The sequence below is a fragment of the Hemiscyllium ocellatum genome, chromosome 29 (genome assembly GCF_020745735.1).
Source record: "Hemiscyllium ocellatum isolate sHemOce1 chromosome 29, sHemOce1.pat.X.cur, whole genome shotgun sequence".
Classification (NCBI taxonomy): Eukaryota; Metazoa; Chordata; class Chondrichthyes; order Orectolobiformes; family Hemiscylliidae; genus Hemiscyllium; species Hemiscyllium ocellatum.
In genome coordinates this window covers 16,068,082-16,084,572 of record NC_083429.1, presented here as the reverse complement: position 1 = coordinate 16,084,572, position 16,491 = coordinate 16,068,082, and the positions used below count along the sequence as shown (strand labels likewise).

Sequence of the window (16,491 nt, the reverse complement as noted above, 5' to 3'; positions counted from 1 at the left end):
TAGCTTAGAGGAACAGAGGGATTTTGAGGTAATTAGTCACAGATCACTGAAGTCAGCAGAGCACATGAATAGGATAGTTAAGAAGGCATATGGGGCACTTGCATTCATCAGTCATGGCATAGAATATATGAGCAAGATGGTAATGTTGGAGTTGTACAGAACTTTGATTAGGCCATAGCTGGAGAACTGTGCGCAGTTTTGGTCACCTCACCACAGGAAGGTGATAGTACTGTAGGAGGAACAGAAGAGGTTCACCAGGATGGCGCCTGGGATGTAGAAATTGAGTTATAAGGAGAGACTAAATAGATTTGAATTGTTTTCTTTAAAGCAGAGAAGGCTGAGGAGGGCATGGGTGAGGGGTAAGTCCAGGGTGGATAGAGAGCAAGAGTTCCCCTTAGTTGAGGGATCAATCATGAAGGCGTATAGGTTTAGGGTAAGGGGCAGGAGATTCAGGGGGTGTTTGGGAAATATCTTTTTCACTCAGCGGGTGATGGGAAACTGGAATACACTGCCTAGGAAGGTAGTGGAGGTCAGAAACCTTACAATATTTAAAAAATGTTTGGATGAGTACTTGAAATATCATAACATCCAAGGATATGGGACATGTGCAGGAAATTGGGAGTAGCACACCTTTAGTGGCCCAGGCCATTCTGTTATAACATGACAGTCGTGTTCCTTTGCAACCTTGTGCTTGTAGAAAATCGCACTATGGAAAACCTCTGTGGAAACTCACTCTGTAGAAGATCGCTAATAGAAACTCGCTATACCCATACAGTACAAAGTTTGCGTTATCCAAATAATATCTACAATTCATCAGTCGCCACTTTGTGCTGACAAAATGCAAGTTATAGCAGACTCGATGGGCTGAAGGGCCTTTTCTGCCCTGGATGATTTCCCCACCATTATGATTGACAGGGCCATCAGCCATGTCTGACCCATCTCCTGCCCTTCAACACTGAACCCTTCTCTTCAAGCGATAGGTCCCCGGTCCTCACTTGCCATCCCAACAAGCATTCAAAGGATCATAAGCCACCATTTCTGTTACCTCCAGCAGGATACCACCACCAGACACACAGACCTGGGTGGCACAGTGGCTCAGTGGTTAGCACTGCAGCCTCACAGCACCAGGGCCCAGGTTTGATTCCAACTTCAGGCGACTGTCTGTGTGGAGTTTGCACATTCTCTCTGTGTCTCACAACTTCCCCCATGGGTTTCCTCTGGTGCTCTGGTTTCGTGTGCAGGTCAGGTGAATTGGCCATGCTAAATTGCCTGTAGTGTTAGGTGCATTAGTTAGAGGGAAATGGGCCTGGGTGGGTTACTCTTTGGAAGGTCAATATGGACTTGTTGAGCTAAATGGCCTGTTTCCACACTGCAGGGAAATGAATCTAGATCCTTTCCCATTTTGACAACATTCCATAGGGACCATTCCCTCCAGGCCAGCCAAGTTCATTTGTCCTCAATCCCAAAATCTCCTCACACCCCATGCAGTTACAGAAGGTATTATTTACTTCCCATTTACTGCCTCCCTCTTTACCATCCAAGGCCTCAGATACACCTTTCAAGTCAAGCAGTCTTTCTATTCTACCGTATTTGCTGCTCACAATGTGGTTTGCTCTACACCGGGCAGACAAAATGCAGACTGAGTTACTGCTTTGTTGAACACCCACACTCTGTATATAAAAGTGACCCTGAGATTCCTGTTGCCTGCTACTTCAACATACTACCACCATGTTCCCACGCCAACATTTCTGTTTCAGAAAGCAAAATAATTCTAAGTATATATAAACCACGGTAGTGGCATGATGTCCCGGTGGTTAGCACTATTGCTTTGCAACACCAAGAACTGGGTTTGATACCAGCCTTGGGCAATTGCCTGCATGGAATTTGCACATTCTCCCTGCGTCTGTGTGGGTTTCCTCTGTAAGCTCTGGTTTCCTCCCACAGTCCAAAAAATGTGCAGGTTAGGTGGATTAGCCATGCTAAATTGCCCATAGGGCTCAGGGATGTGTAGGTTAGGTGCATGAGTCGGGGTAAATGTAGATGAATGGGTTTGAGTGGGATACTCTTCAGAGGTTAGGTTCAACTTGTTGGGCCAAAGGGCTTGTTTCCACACAGTAGGAATTCTAATTCTGAAACACGGAACTAGTTTATTGTAAATAAAATCTACTTAAGTAAAGTTGTAAAGATTATTAATAAAAAGTTTAAGCTGGAAATATGTATAATGACCCTTCTTGAAACCTAACATATAACCTCAAGTCTGGTGAATTAATAGAAAATTCTGCAAAAGAGTTACCTTAAGAATAAGTAACAGGAAAATTCAGGAAAAAAAACAACAACTGATTATCACAAATGCTGATATATGGGCAAAGTTTCTTTACACACAAAGTGGTGGTTCTGGGTTTCTTTGGGATCAGGTTAAGCTGCTCATTTTGCATTTCTGTATGAACCCACTTTTTCTGGTGATGAGGTCTTCCAGTAGGTTTCAACTGTCAAACTGTGGGGCCTTTTACTGAAAGACTAAGGTAAAAGGCTATTCCTTTGAAGGGAAGTTAACTCAGACTTTGACGGTGTTCAACAATTAAATAACTTCATTGCACCCACTATAGGTGACATCTATGGAGACATAGCATAGACTCAGTGACTCCTGTCAAACAGCTTGTCTTCTTTGCAAATGAAACATTTTCCTTGTTTCAGCCTGTCTCCTTTGCTTTGTGAAGTTTTAATTCCAAAAAATCCATAACATATTGATACATTCAGCCAATGAAATCTTAAATTAATATATCAGACATTCTCATAATACTAGGAAACATCACCCTTTGGGTAAAATCATTTTTCTTCATATTTCCTCAAAACCTTCTGCCCCTTATCTTGAATATATGACCCCTGGTCATTGATCCCTCCATCAAGGGGAATATTTTTCTTTCTGCCTACACTGTCTATGCCCCTCATAATTTTATACGTCTCAACTACATTCCCGCTCAATCTCCCCTACTCTAAGGAAAACAATCACAGTTTGTCCAATCTCTCTTCATAAGTGATAATCTCTAACCCAGGCAACATCCTGGTACATCTCTTCTGCACCCTCTCCAGTGCTATCAATACTGTTCTATAAAATGCACAATACTCTAGCTATGACTTAACCAACATTTATATAGTTCCAGTATAATCTCCATGTCCTTAAACTCTATGCCTCAACTAATATACCATATGTCTTCTTAATCATTTTTTCCATCTGTCCTGATACCTTAAAGGACTGGTGTACATGCGCACCAAGGTCCCTCTGATCCTTCCCAGAGTCCTATCATTCATCATGTATTCCTTTGCCTTGTTTGTCCTGCCCAATTGCATCACCTCACATTTATCAAGAATGAATTCCACTTTCCACTGATCAGTCCATCTGACTAGTCTATAAATCTCCTCCTGTAATCTAAAACTATCCTCACCACTATTTACAACCCCACCAATTTTTGTATCATCTGGGAACTTACTGATCAGCCCTTCAACATTCTAGTTTCAGATGACAAAAAGCAAGGGTCCTGACACTGATTCCTGTGGGACCTCACTGCACACAGACCTCCAGCCAGAAAAACATCCCTCAACCATCACCCTCTGCTTCCTGTCACTCAGCCATTTGTGGATGCAATTTGCCTAATTTCCTTGGGCATCATGGGCTCTTACGTTACCTCAACAAAAGTCTTGCTGAAGTCCAAGTAGACTACGTCTAAAGCATTACCCTCATTGACACACCTGGTCACCTCTTCAAAAAATTCAATCAAGTTGGTCAGATATGACTTCCCCTCAACAAAACTATACTGACTACTCTTAATTAATCACTGTGTTTCCAAATGCAGATTAAATCTGTCCCTCAGAATTGCTTCCAATAGTTCAACTACCACCGAAGTTAGGCTAAATGGGCCTGTTGTTTCCCGGTTTATCCCTTGCCTCGTTCTTGAATAACAGTATCACATTGGCTGTCCTCCAGCACCTCTCCTGTGGCCAGATGATAAGGGAATATTTTGGAAATTGAAAATTTTTGAAAACATCTTGCTATTCCCTCCTTTGCCTCACTCAAATAACCTGGGATACATTTCATCCAGCCCTAGAGATTCATCTGATTTTAAATCTGCCAGAACACTCAGAACCTCTTCTTGTCTGTGCTAATGTCTTTAATTGTTTTACAGAGCATGTCCCTGATTTCTATCAAGTAGAAAGATAAGCAGCAGTTAGCATGTGTGCAGGGTTTAAGTTCGAGGCAGACGAGGAATGAAGCACAAAGGAAGGATAACTAAGGACATATTACTAAAGGTGATGGAAATCAAGAGTATAAGAAAATTAGCATTAATGTGCTTTATCTGAATGCTCATTGTATTCAAAACAAAGTCGATGAATTAACAGCACAAATCATTGTAAATGATTATGATGTGGTAGGCATCACAGAGACATGGTTGCAGGGGGTTGAGGACTAGCAGTTAAACATCCAAGGATTTACAACTTATGAAAAAGACAGAGAGATGGGCAGAGGGGGTGGAGTTGCCTTGTTAGTTAAGAATGAAATTAAATCTATGGCATTGAATGACGTAGGGTCAGATGATGTGGAGTCTATGTGGGTGGAATTGAGGAACCACAAAGGCAAAAAAAACCATAATGGGAGTTATGTACTGACCTCTCAGCAAGATGTACCAGGAAATAAATAGGGCATGTCAAAAAGGCAAGGTCACAGTGATCATGGGGGACTTCAATATACAATGGACTGGGTGAATAATGTTGCCGGTGGATCCAAAAAAGGGAATTTATGGAATGTTTACAAGATGGCTTTTTGGAACAGCTAGTGATGGAGCCCACAAGGGAACAGGTTATTTTGGACTTAGTGCTATGTAATGAGGAGAAAGTGTGGTCTGCAGATGCTGGAGATCAGAGTTGAAAATGTGTTGCTGGAAAAGCGCAGCAGGTCAGGCAGCATCCAAGGAGCAGGAGATTCGATGTTTCGGGCATAAGCCCTTGTTCAGCAGAATCTCCAACTCCTTGGATGCTGCCTGACCTGCTGCGCTTTTCCAGCAACACATTTTCTGCTATGTAATGAGTCAAACTTTATAAAAGATCTAAGGGAACACTTAGGAAGCAACAATCACAATATGGCAGAGTTCAGTCTGCAGTTTGAAAGAGAAAATGCAAAATTGAATGTAATGGTGGTACAGTTAAATAAAGGTAATTACAGGGGCATGAGAGAAGAACTGACAAAAATCATTTGGAAGCAGAGCCTAATGGGGAAGACAGTACAGCAACAATGGCAAGAGTTCTGGGTGTAATTGAGAACACAGTACAGAGATTAATTCCAATGAAAAGAAAGATTACCACAGAGCGGGGTCGGGAGGTGGGGTGGAGGAGGGGGGATGGACTACACAACCATGGCTGACAAAGGAAGTCAGGAAATATATCATAGAAAAAGAGAGAGCCTATAAAGTGGCCAAGAACACTGGGAAATCAGAAGATTGGGAAGACTACAAAAATAAACAGAGGATAAAGAGAGAAATAAGGAAGGAGAGGATCAAATATGAGGGTAAGCTAGCCAGTAATATTAGAAATGATAGTAAAAGTTTCCTTCAATACATAAGAAACAAATGAGAGGCAAAAGCAGAGATTGGACTGCTCCAAACTGATGCAGAAAAGCTAGTGATGGGAGATAAGGAAATAGTTGAAGAACCTAATAAATATAATTAAGGAGAGTCAAGGGGCAGGGTTGAGTATGGTAGCCATTAAAAAGAGAAAGAACTTGAAAAGCTAAAAGATCTAAAAATGGATAAATCCTCTGGCTCGGATGGGCTACATCCTAGAGTTCTGAGGGAGGTGGCTGAGGAAATAGCGGAGGCATTGACTATGATCTTTCAAAACTCATGGAGTCAGGGAAAGTCCCAGACGATTGGAAAATCACTATTGTAACCCCCTTGTTCAAGCAAGGATCAAGACAAAAGATGGAAAATTATAGGCAGATTAGCCTAACCTTGGTTGTAGGTAAAATTCTAGAATCCAACATTAAGGATGAGATTTCTAAATTCTTGGAAGTGAAGGGTCGCATTAGAGCAAGTTAGCATGGATTTAGTAAGAAGAGGTCACGTCTGTGAGAATTCTTTAAAGAGATAGCAAGTAGGTTAGACCAGGGAAACCCAGTGGATGTTATCTACCTAGACTTCCAAAAGGCCTTTGATAAGGTGCCTCATGAGAGCCTGATGAGTAAGTTGAGGGCCCATGGGTTCGAGGTGAGCTACTGACATAGATTGAGGATTGGCTGTCGGACAGAGGGCAGAGAGATCGGATAAAAGGTTCTTTTTCGGAATGGCAGCTAGTGAAAAGTGATGTCCCACAGGGTTCATTGCTGGGGCCACAGCTGTTCACTTCAAATATTAATGATCTGGACAAAGGGACTGGGGGCATTCCGGCAAAGTTTTCTGATGATACAAGGTTAGGTGGACAGGCAGGTAGTACTGAGGAGGTGGGGAGGCTGTGGAAAGATTTAGATGTTTAGGAGAATGGTCCAAGAAATGGCTGATGAAATGCAATGTGAGCAAATGTGAGGTCTTGCACTTTGGGAAAAAGAGCATAGGCATGGACTACTTTCCAAACGGTGAGAACATTCATAAAGCCAAAGTACAAAGGGATCTGGGAGAGCTCGTGCAGGATTCCCTAAAAGTTGACTTGCAGGTTGAGTCTGTGGTTAAGAAAGCAAATATAATGTTGTCATTTATTTCAATAGAGTTAGAATGTAAAAGCAGTGATGTGCTTCTGAGACTTTATGAAGCTCTGGCTAGACCCCATTTGGAGGACTGTGTCCAGTTTTGGGCCCCAAACCTCAGGAAGGACATACTGGCACTGGAGTGTGTCCAGTGGAGATTCACACGGATGAACTCTGGAATGGTAGGCCTAACATACGATGACTGGCTGAGGATCCTGGGATTATATTCATTACTGTTTAGAAGATTCAGGAGAAATCTAAAGAAACTTACAATATAATTCATGGCTTAGAAAGGGTGGACGCTAGGAAATTGTTTCCAAAAGGCAGGGAGACTAGGATCCATGAACACAGCCTTAGAATTAGAGGAGGTCGATTTAGAATGGAAATGAGGAGACATTTCTTCAGCCAGAGTGTGGTGGGCCTGTGGAATTCATTGCCACGGAGTGCAGTGGAGGCCAGGACATTAAATGTCTTCAAGGCAGAGATTGATAAATTCTTAATCTCGCAAGGAATTAAGGGATACGAGGAGAGTGCAAGTAAGTGGTGTTGAAATGCCCATCAGCGATGGGCCAAATGGCTTTACTTCCACTCCTATTTCTTATGGTCTTAGGTCTTATCCACATATTGTCCCTCTCACTAGTGAAAACCAACTCAAAGTATTCATTTAGAATCCTACCTACATTCACCGGACCCACACACAATTTAGCACACTGGTCCTTAATGGACCTTACATTTTTCCTTGTTATCCTTTTACCCTTAATGTACCTGTAAAAACAATCTCAGATTTGCCTTCATTTTACCTGCCAGTATCCTTTCCCATCCCCTTTTAGCTCTCCAAATCTCCCTTTCAAATTCCCTCTTGCACACTGTCTATTCCTGTAGGGCTTCTGCTGTTTTGAGCCCTCTGTTCGTGCCATAAGCCTCCCTTTATTTCTCTCAGTCCAATAAAATGTGTCTCTTGATATCCAGGATTCACAGGATTTGATAGTCCCAACCTTTTTTTTATTGGAATATGTTGGCTTTGTATTCTCCATATTTCCTTCTTGAATGCACAACTCCAAGGTGGATCATACTCCTCCTGTTACAATTACCTCCCACCCTGCATCTACCTATCACCATCCCACTTACCTTTCCCCAAGATCCACCCCCAACCCCCCCATTTATCTCTCAGCACCCGTCCCCTCCACATTTCTGATGAAGGGCTTGTGACTGAAATGTCGACTTCCTGCTCTGCGGATGCTGCCTGACCGGCTGTGCTTTTCCAGCACCACACTCTTTCAGCTCTGACTCTTCAGCATCTGCAGTCCTCACTTTCTCCCAGATATCTCAATGAAGTTTTTTTTTTAGATTACTTACAGTGTGGAAACAGGCCCTTTGGCCCAACAAGTCCACACCGACCCACCGAAGCGCAACCCACCCATACCCCTACATTTACCCCTTACCTAACACTATGGGCAATTTAGCATGGCCAATTCACCTGACCCGCACATCTTTGGACTGTGGGAGGAAACCGGAGCACCCGGAGGAAACCCACGCAGACACGGGGAGAACGTGCAAACTCCACACAGTCAGTCGCCTGAGTCGGGAATTGAACCCGGGTCTCTGGTGCTGTGAGTCAGCAGTGCTAACCACTGTGCCACCGTGCAAGTCAGGAGAAGTCAATAATTAGGGAGATCAGGAAAACATTGAGCAAAAAACAAAGAAAATACAATGGAAACCTTTAACTTTCACATAAATTGAAAGAAACAAAAGTAATGAGGGCAATTAATTTCTTGGATATATTTGGGATTGCTTCCAACTTAAAATGATATACAACATATTAAATCTAATTTTGAGTAACAAACTAGAATTAGCTAATGACCGGATGATGAGGGAACATATTGTGAATAGTGACTATAATACAATTAAAGTTGATTTTAGATTTGAGAGGGAAAATGTGAGTGATAAAACAAGGCTTTAAAGTTAATTGAGGCTAATTTTAAAAGCATGAGATGGTAACTGAATGGAGTAACCAAACTGAACAATTAGTGGACAAGTGTCTAGTCAAATGTATACAGAAAACATTCACAGGAGTATTTGGTATAATCCAAGAGCAGATTATATTTCTAAAGGCAGAAGATAATTAAATATTTTATTTAATTTAACATGAAGGGTATTGGAGAAAATAGTTAAAAATCACACAATACCAGGTTTTGTACAACTGGTTTATTTGGAAGCACTAGCTTTGTTTCCAAATAAACTTGTTGGACTGGAACCTGATGTTGTGGGATTTTTAACTTAATCTGCCACAGCCCAACACTGGCATCACCAAATCCTGAAGCAAATAATGAGACTTAATCTTGACAGTCTGATATTTCTTTTAAGAGACCTACTGGTTAAAAACTAAGCAGTAAATTTGAAGAGGTATTAGTTAAACTTACCAAAGTTTTCTTGATTTGGAATTTGTGCCATTGAATTGCAACGTTTCAAATGATACCATTGTCTAAAAAGGACAATGGGAAAAAGCAACTCTTGTCAGCTTAACATCCATCTGCCAATACTAACTGAGTATTTTGAAAAATTTGAATTGATGAAAGAATAGACCTGTGAAGGTGAGGTCACGTCTGTCTAAAGCTGGTGGAATATATAATGCAGAAAATGCAAGAGAAAATGATTAGATCTGGCAGTATCTGTTGCGCGAGAAACAGAGTTTTCACTGATAATTAAAATTCCCATCTTCTTTTCAAAATCCTTCACAATGTGAACTATCTGGATCTCTATGATTTCCACCAGCTACAGTCACCTCCAAGATCTCCTTTAATTTTGCTGGAATGAACACCCCAGATATTAATTATTCCCCCATTGGTGGCTGTGCCTTCAGCTCCCTATGACCTAAAATTCAGAATTCCCTCCCAAACCTCTTTTCCTCTCTCTGTTCCTTTAAGATATTCCTTGAAGTCCACTTTGTTGATCACTTATCCCAGTACCTTGCTCAAAGCCAATCTCTGCTCGGTGATGTTCCTGGGAGGTACATTATTATTATGTCAGTACATTAAAGATGCTACATAAATGGAAGTTGTTGTTAGCAATGGTTAATCCCATGTCTGCACATGATGAAAGATTAATGTGTGCCTGGACTCTCACAGCCAGCAATCTAATGGAAAATCTGTCTATACAGGGTTTGAGTCCAAATCAGCTCATGGCAAATTTCAAAGGACACGCACTGCCGGGCAGTTTCTTCCTTCTCTTCGGACTCTGGTGGTCTGTGAAGTATCCACTCAAATTCTTACTGAAGAAGAAGAAAACATCCCGACTATGCTTTGAGCGGGTGGAATTTGCTGAGGGGATAGCCAAAGCTGTTTTCTCACTTGTGGGTGAGTATTCTCAGTCTTTGAGGGATTGTTGCCAAAGAATGAACTGATCAGTTGGTGAGGAAGCTGGCATTTATCCTCAGAGTGGCTGTTCACACACACACACACACACACACACACACACACACACACACACACACACACACTCACTCTCACATACACACCTCCCTCACATACCCTCACACTCTCCCTCACACACACCCTCACACCTTCCCTCGCACACACGCACACTCACACCCTCTCTCATGCTCACTCTCACACACCCTCCCTCACACACTCTCATTTACCCTCTCTCACACCCTCCTGCACACACACTAACGCACTGTCACAGTGACCTCGCACAGACATACTAACACACTGTCATAGACTCATATAATACCTACAGTGTGGAAACAGGCCTTTTGGCCCAAGTCCACACTGACCCTCCAAAGCGTAACCCACCCAGACTATTATCCTATATTTAACCCTGACTAAGGTACCTAACATACACATCCCTGGACACTATGGGTAATTTAGCATGGCCAGTTCACCTAACCTGCACATCTTTGGACTGTGGGAGGAAACGGGAGCACCCAGAGGAAACCCACGCTGATACTGGGAGAATGTGCAAACTCCACACAGACAGTCATCCAAGGCAGGAATGGAACCCAGGTTCCGGGTGCTATGAGGCAGCAGTGCTAACCACTGAGCCACCATGCCACCCTGTCACTGTGATTCTGCACACACTAACACACTGACGCAATAGAATAAGGGAGTCCCTGGAGCCATACAAGGAATACAGGAGTTTATTGAAGGAGGAAGTCAGGAGGGTGAAAAGAGGGCACAAGATAACCTTGACTGAGAAGTTTAGGGTGAATCCAAAGAGGTTTTTTTAAGTGTATTAAAGGCAAAAGAATAACTCGAGACAGAATAGGGCCCCTCAAGGACCAAAGTGGACATGTGTATGTCAAACCAAAGGAGTTGGGTGAGATTCTCAACAAGTATTTCTCCCCAGTGTTTACCATGGAGAAAGACATGCAGACTTGCAAACTTGGGGAAGATAGTGGTGATATCTTGGGGACAGTCCATATCACAGTCGAGGAAATGTTGGATATATTAAAATGTATGAAGGTGGATAAATCTCCTGGTCCAAGAACACTGTGAGAAGCTAGAGAAAAGATTGTGGGCACCCTGGCTGATATTTCTGCATCATCATTAGCCACGGGTGAGATCCCAGAAGATTGGAGCCTAGCAGATGTTGTGCCATTATTCAAGAAAGGTTACAAAGAAAAGCCTGGGAACTACAGACCAGTGAGCCTAACATCTGTAGTGGATAAGTGACTTGAGAAGATTCTGAGCGATAAGTTATACATGCAATTGGAAAGACAGGGTTTGATTCAGAGTAGTCAGCATGGCTTTGTGAGTGGGAGATCATGCCTCACAAATTTGTTAAGAGTTCTTTGATGAAGTGACCAGGAAGGTTGACGAGGGCAAGCAGTAAATGTAGTCTGTACGTTTCAGTAAGGTTTTTGATAAGGTTCCACATGATAGGCTGCTCTGGAACATTAGATCACATGGAATCCAGGGGGTGCTGACAAATTGGATACAAAATTGGCTTAATGGTAGGAAGCAGAGGGTAACAGTGGAAGGATGCTTGTCGACTGGAGGCTTGTGACCAGTGGAGTACTGGGTCCATTGGTGTTTGTTATCTACATCAATGATTTGCATGAGCATGTACAAGGCATGATTGGCAGGTTTCCTGATGACACTAAAAAGGCAGTATCATGGACAGTGAGGAAGTTTCTCAGAAATTGCAGCAGAATCTTGATCAGCTGAGGAAGTGGGCTGAGAAATGGCAAATAGAGCTTAATATAGATAAATGTGAAGTCTTGCATTTTGGAAAGTCAAATCAAGGTAGGAGTTTCATGGTGAATGATAGGGCCTTAAGGAGTGTAGTGGAACAAAGGGATCTTGGAGTTCAGGTTCACAGTTCTCTGAAAGTGGAGTCACAGGTAGACAGGGCAGTGAAGAAGGCTTTTGGCACACTGGCCTTCATCAGTCAGGGCACTGAGTATAGAAGTTGGGGAGTTATGTTGCAGTTTTACAGAACTGCACTTGGTTGCACTAGGAGTATTGTGTTCAGTTTTGGTCACCTTGCTATAGGAAGGGTGTTATTAAACTGGGAAGACTACAGAAGAAATTTACGAGAATGGTCTGAATTATCAGGGAAAGTTGCTCAAGCTAGGGCCATTCTCTTTAGAGCATCGGAGACTGAGGGGGGACCTTATAAAGGTGTATCAGATCATGAGAGATATGGATAGGGTGAATGCACTCAGTGTTTTTTCCAGGGTTAGGGAATCGTGGACTAGCGGGCATCAGTTTAAGGTTAGAGGAGAAAGAATGAAAGGGAGCCTGAAGGGCAACCTTTTTACACAGAGGGTGGTACTCATATGGAATGAGCTGCCACGGAACTGGTTGAGGTGGGTACATTAACAACATTTAAAAGGCATTTCCACAAATATAGGGATAGGAAAGGTTTAGAAGGGTATGGGCCATGTGCAGGGAAATGAGGTTAGCGCTGATGGACATTTTGGTCAGCGTGGAGTATTTGGGACAAAGGGCCTGTCTCCATGCTGTAGGACTCCATGACTCAATGACTCTATAACTCTATATCCAACCACACCCACTATCACATTCAGAATGATACACGCTGAAGAATAGCAAGTTTGTTTGTGCAATAATGTTGTGAGCTCTCTGTTGTACTTGTTTTCCCCAAAAACACATGAATCAGTCCAAAGAGAGAAAGCTCCTGCCTTTCTAGACATTTAGTTTATGTTCAGTCAGATGGTAAACATTGAAAAGTCACAGGTTTGAATCCGTGATCCCTAGTGTGTTGCATGACCAATGACCAGAGTCTAGACAGTGATCATCGAAGCTGGGTCATGTGTTGGCATCTCCTGGAACATGTCCAGATTAATTGGGAACATTGTTTTTTACTGTCACATCTTGGGAAGTGCTCAATCAATTGAAATGAAACTCAATTTCTCTTCAAGTCTTCAGGAATCCATTTCAATCCTGCTGTAATACTACATATTGAATACTACACCACCTTTGGGCAAATACTGATGTACAGTTTAACAATATGGAGAATGAATGGGCAACTCAGAACAATTGTCATCACCCGGTCAATGCCAGCAATGCATTGTTAGCATTCATTTCAAGATTGCTAGATGACAAAGGAAGGAATGCTGAGGCTGTATAAGGCTCTGGTCAGACAACATTTGAAATACTGTGAGCAGTTTTGTATCTAAGGAAGGATGTGCTGGCAATGGAAGGGATTCAGAGGAGGTTCACAAGAATGATCCCAGGGATGAAGGACTAGTCATTTGAAGAGCAGCTGAGGACTCGGGGTCTGTACTCAATGGAGTTTAGAAGGATGGGAGGGATCTGATTGAAACTGAGAGACCTGGATAGGATGGTCATAGTGAAGATGTTTTGCTAATTGGAGAGAATATGATCTGAAGACACAAAGTGAAAGGATGACACTTTGGATTGGAGATGAGGAGGAATTTCTTCAGCCAAAGGCTAGTTAATTGATATAACTCATTGCCGCAGACAGTTGTGGAGGTCATGTTATTGAGTGAAGTTAAAACAGAGACAGATATGTTCTTGATTAGTAAGCGGATCGAGGGTTACAGGGAGAAAGTAGGGGAATGAGCTGACAAATAGATCAGCTATGGTGGAATGGAAGAGCAGACCTGATGGGCCAAATGGCTTAGTTCTGCTCCCATATCTTAGAGTGTATGTTATGGTTTTAGGAACCAGGCATATTGCCCTGAGGATGACTCTCATTCAGAATGTCTATCAGTTCCCTCAGTCTCACAGGTGGCAATTCACGTTCACCACGAGCCACATCCCAGGCCCAGGCCCAGACTGCAAATGGCCCCAAAACAGTGGGGGAGGGTCAAATGGGGACCCTCCCCATTGAGAAAAGTCATTCTCCATGAATAATATGTTTGGTTGGTAAAATGTTAATTATTGCTGGTTTTGTGTCTTCCCTGAGCAGATTTCTGATTTCCTGAAGTCTCTAGTCACTCTCTCAATCACAGCCAAAGTGGCTGCTGTTAGTCTAATTGCTGAATGGGAACAGAACCCAACAGAGAGGAGGATTATCCAGAATGGGAAGTGGAGGTCTTCTGCACACCAAGCTGGTGATCAGAATGTTCATAATCCAGGGGTATAACTTCTAATCCAAGAGTGGCAGATGGTGAAATTTGAATTCAATAAAATTTGGGAATTAAAATCTAAATGAATGTTAATTCATATAAAAACACATCTGGTTCACATTAATGTCCTTCAGCAAAGGAAACTTTGTCCTTACTTATAAGTTAGGCGCATTGTAGATAGTGTAGATGATAGCATGAAATTACAAAAGGATAGATGAAGTGAATGGACAAAACTGTGGCTAATGGAGTTCAACTTAAGGAAGTATAATGTTTTTCATTTTGGAATGACAAAGGATAGACCATACCATTCTTTCGTGATGGTATGAAGTAAAGTCCAGTGGAAGATGCTGAAAAAGGTTAGAAGAGATAGGATTTATAATCATCTGGAAAGGAATCATTTGATTAGGGGTAGTCAACACAGTTTTGTGAAGGGTAGATCGTGCCTCACTAACCTTATTGAGTTCTTCAAGAAAGTGACTAAATGGGTGCATAAAGGTAAAGCAGTTGATGTGGTGTATATGGACTTCAGCAAAGCGTTTGATAAGGTTCTATGCCATAAGCTATTGCACAAAATACGGAGTTTCAGGATTGAAGGTGATTTAGAGGTTAGAAATTGACTAGCTGAAAAAAGACAGAGGGCAGTGACTGATAGTAAATGTTAATCCTGGAGCTCAATTACCAGTAGTGTGCCACAAGGGTCTGTTTTTGGAGTCACTGCTGTTTTGTCATTTTTATCCAAGTGGGCATAGAAGGATGGGTTAGTAAATTTGCAGATGACACTAAGGTAGGCAGAGTTGTGAACAGTGACAAAGAATGTTGTGGGTTACAGAGGGACATAGATAAGCTTTAGGGCTGGGCTGAGAAGTGGCAAATGGAGTTTAATGCAGAAAAGTGTGAGGTAGTTCACTTCAGAAGAAGTAACAAGAATGCAGAGTACTGGGCTAATGGTAAAATTCTTGGCAGTGTAGATGAACAGAGAGATCGCATTGTCCAGGTGCATAAATCCCTGAAAGTTGCCACCCAGATTGATAGGGTTGTTAGGAAGGCATATGGTCTGTTGGCGTTTATTGGTAGGGGGATTGAGTTTCAGTCATGCTTCAGGTGTACAAGATACTGAAAAGGCTGCACCTGGAGTACTGCGTGCAGTTCTGGTCACCGCATTATAGGAAGGATGTGGAAGCTTTAGAAAGGGTTCAGAGGACATTTACTGGGATCTTGCCTGGTATGAAGAAGGTATTTCAAGGAAAGGCTGAGGGAACTGAGGTAGTTTTTGTCAGAGAGAAGAAGGTTGGGAGGTGAGTTAATCAAGACGTATAAGATAATTAGAGGGTTAGATAGGGTGGACAGTGAGAGCCTTTTTCCTCAGCTGGTGATGGCTAACACAAGGAGACTTAGTTTTAAATTGAGGCTTAACAGATTTAGGACAGATAATAGGGGTGGTTTCTTTACTCAGAGAGTAGTAGGGATGTGGAATGGCCTGCCTGCAACAGGAGTAGACTTGTTGACATTAAGGGCATTTAAATGGGCATTGGACATACATATGGATACATATGGATATGAATCGGTGTAGGTTAGATGAGCATCAGATTAATTTCACAGGTCGGTGCAACATTGAGGGCCAAAGGGCCTGTGCTGTGCTGTAATGTTCTATGTTCTATGCAGTGGATGTCTAAGGAGACCTGGGGACTCAGGTGCATAGATCTTTACAATGTCACAAACAGGTATATAAAATAATCTGGAAAGCTAATAGAATGCTGGCTTTTATATCTACAGCACTGGGATATAAGGATGCAGACGTTATTCTACAGTTATACAAAACTCTGGGTAGACCAACTTGGAGTACTGTGAACAGATCTGGGTCTCACACCTTAGGAAGCAAATATTGGCCTGAGAGAGAGTATAATACAAGTTTACCTTGATTATGCTCTGGTTATGTTATGAGGAGAGATAATACAAATTAGGACATTTTTCTCTAGAATATCTGATGAAACTCTTCAAGATATTAAAAGGAACAAACAGGGTAGTTAAAGATAAAATACTTCCAGTGGTTAGAGATTCTAGAACTGGGGTGTGCAGTCCAAGAATTGCTTAGCCTGTTCAGGAAAGATGTTAGTAAGCACTTCCACGCAAATGACAGTTAATGTTTGGAAGGACCTTCCACAAATAACAGTGGATGCTGGATCAGTTGTTAATTTTAAGTTCAAGATAG

The 16,491-nt window shown here is 42.2% G+C and overlaps 1 protein-coding gene across 1 annotated transcript in view; it reads left to right on the top strand.

The window, feature by feature from the left end:
* tmem45b (transmembrane protein 45B) overlaps positions 1-16,491 on the top strand; it is a 47,095-nt gene that overhangs the window by 9,329 nt on the left and 21,275 nt on the right. Inside the window, exon 2 of the mRNA XM_060846711.1 lies at positions 9,885-10,080. Coding sequence (XP_060702694.1) covers positions 9,906-10,080 — 175 coding nt within the window. The 5' untranslated portion in view covers positions 9,885-9,905. The remainder of the gene's footprint in view (positions 1-9,884; positions 10,081-16,491) is intronic.